The sequence below is a fragment of the Gobio gobio genome (genome assembly GCF_949357685.1).
Source record: "Gobio gobio genome assembly, chromosome: 2".
In the NCBI taxonomy this organism is placed as follows: Eukaryota; Metazoa; Chordata; class Actinopteri; order Cypriniformes; family Gobionidae; genus Gobio; species Gobio gobio.
In genome coordinates, this window is record NC_137098.1 from 23691218 (window position 1) to 23693992 (window position 2775).

Genomic DNA, 2775 nt, shown 5'->3' on the forward strand with positions numbered 1-2775 from the left:
TGTCTTGTCGCGCTTGGAAGCATTTACATGAATAGGAGCGTGATCATGTACTAGGCAAAAATGTATATAAAAACGGACGCTGCGTTATTTGCGTTAAATATTTTTAATGCGTTAAGCTGAAAAAAATAAATCGCCCGCGTTAACTCGTTAATTTGCCCAGCCCTAATAAATATATAAATAAATATACATAGAAAAGCAAAAAAAACTCAAATAAATAATTATTTATACATTTATTTCCTTTTTTCCACATTTATTTATTTATTCTTTTATTTATTTATACATTTATTAATTTCTATTTTTATTTATTTCCACATTTATTTATTTTTACATTTCTTTGTCCGCAGGGTAATGAGGAGGGCGTGGTTTACCTCAGACATAGCAATCGAGCTCAAAGTAGGCAAGGGGAAAGTGTTGAGGCCACAGTGACACCTTGTTGTGCGGCCAAAATTCAATAAGTATAGCCTACTGACATTGATACCGTTTGTGATGAATGACTTGGATAGGTATGGAAATTTGGTGGAAGGCTCTGATAAGAAGTAGTGCTACCTTTTATCGTAAAAACTAGCTTCCTAGGTAAAAATTAGACATGAACAAGTCAACATTTGAATGCGATGAGATAGTAATCATGACTTCAGAAGTGGGAAGAAGGAAATTTCCAATAGCATGTGAAGGCAACATTAGTTATAACTTGTTTTTGTGTCTGTGAACACAATGTTCAAAATCTCACTTCTGTGCAGCTGAGTACTTTTCCATTTCTTAATATAGTAATGTGTGTGCTTACATAAAAACACAGCGCACTAGGCGAGGTTGACTTTCACCTCATCTTCAGACAGCAAGAAGCCTTGCTGGCAAACGAGGACACTCTCTGGCGATGGAGCGCTAGACACTTTTTTGCCTCGACTTTGATGTCCGACCATTTCTTTTTTATTTCGGCCAAGGTCCGAGGTTGTGAGGCTACAGCATTTACGGCGTCTGCAACCTTTTGCCACTCCAGTGCCTTTTTGGCATTAGTAATGCCCACACTGTGCCCTCCAAAAACAAAATTTTTCTCCTCTTTTCCACCTCGCCATCGATAACTTCTACTTCAAATTGAGTGAAGTTACGTTTTTTTTATTTCCTCTCTGTTTGCCATGATTTCGCAATCGATGAATATTAACCTGTGGGCGTTTCACGGACGATTTATGGTCAACTATGGGCGTGACATGAAGCCGCAAAAGCTGCGCTACATTTAGAATTGATTGTGATTTATTAAAGGAAAACTGCGTAGTATGTGCGTGCGCACGGTTTTTTAAATCCGAATATTTCTGTGCGTACGCACGTCCTACGTTTCATCCGTACGCCACTTCTGCCGCAAATCCTTTGGAAGAAATCCAAATTTCTTCCAAAACATTATTGCTTTCAGAAAAATATTTTATTTAAAAAAGCCAACATGCGAACATAACTATATGTGCAATTGATTTTGGAGCCTTCTCAGGCCATCAAAATCCATGTAGCCCTGCTTGTTTCATTCAGAAAAGATGGCACACTACATTTTACATGCATACATACATACATACATACTTCACACACTGCATACTAGACTCCAAACCAGATCTGTAAACTTGAATGAGTTTCGCTTTTTTTGCTTGAGACATTTATTACTGAACATTCTAATAATAACAACATAACAGGTCTGATCAACACCAAGCAAAAAAGAAATAACTTTTACAGTTTTTGTTGTTGCTGAAGGAATTATTGCTCAGACTGTTAGTCATCAAAGCGGATATGCTTGCTTGCTTCCTTGGTCCGAGCAATGATGATTTTCTCAGCTTTAGAAATGAGCTATGAAATACACAAATATTATGTGATACTGATGAAATAAAACAGTAACTTAATTTCCACTTAAAATCTGTTTAGCTCTGTGACTGCCTTTATTTTTTACTGTAAAAGTAAGTAGTACTGTAGTAGTTTGTTACCTTTTCTGTTCCACGCTTTTTTTCTCTAGGACTGTTCAGCTTTGCTTGTCGGTCCACCAAAATCTTCTGCCAGTACCTCTGCTCATGGTCACCTTTTTATCCAATGCAGAATACATTTTTTCCTCATCTTTAAAAATTATAGTTTGGAACTAAAAAAAAAATCTAAGAAAATAATCCTTCTAACCTGAGAGTAGTTCAAGGTTCCAGTTGTATTTTTTCTGAAATTCTGATCGGGCTGTAATGACTGTCTGTGCATCCTCAGGGCTCTTGAAGCGAACATGACCCTCCGCATCTCCATCAAGAATGTCAACATAAGCCACAGCAGACATCTCAGACAGCAAATCCTGCACATATGAAAAGAAACAGCTCTTATAAATGACATTACTTGTTCCCTGTCCAGTTCGGTTAACTCGATGTTGTGTCAGTAGCAGTAGTATTAGCAGCTTCTCCTATGACATCCAAGATGGCAACAGTCTGTTTGTCGGTAGGCTGTTGTTCTGTGTTTGTGCAGTCTATTTGTTTGTGACCGTTTTTTATGCGTCTTTAAAAACCTGAAGGTATCTTTAGAGTTGTTTTTTTCTGAGTGACACACACAAAAGTAAAGACTCATAACTCCAAAACTATAGCAAGGAGAGTCAACAGGTAGGTATCGTTTGATAGAACCCTTTTTAAAATTTCAGAAAATATAAATTCCATTACAATTGGACATTCTCATGTGGAGAAACTGCTGATAAAAACAACCTTTCTTTGACATGCAATAATTCAGGAAGGCAATAAGATGGAAGCAAAATTCTTTCTTGATGAAGTTCTCCTACATGTT

The 2775-nt window shown here is 37.0% G+C and overlaps 1 protein-coding gene across 2 annotated transcripts in view; it reads right to left on the bottom strand.

Annotated features, from left to right (window-relative positions):
* Positions 1–308: 308 nt before the first annotated feature.
* Positions 309–2775, bottom strand: part of larp7 (La ribonucleoprotein 7, transcriptional regulator) — a 127355-nt gene continuing 124888 nt past the window's right edge. Inside the window, exons 11-13 of one of the 2 annotated variants that reach the window (XM_079810960.1) lie at positions 2140–2299; positions 1956–2047; positions 309–1821 (exon numbers count right to left, since the gene is read on the bottom strand). In XM_079810960.1, coding sequence (XP_079667086.1) covers positions 1747–1821; positions 1956–2047; positions 2140–2299 — 327 coding nt within the window. In that variant the 3' untranslated portion in view covers positions 309–1746. The remainder of the gene's footprint in view (positions 1822–1955; positions 2048–2139; positions 2300–2775) is intronic. The other variant, XM_079810961.1, reaches the window with a different exon arrangement.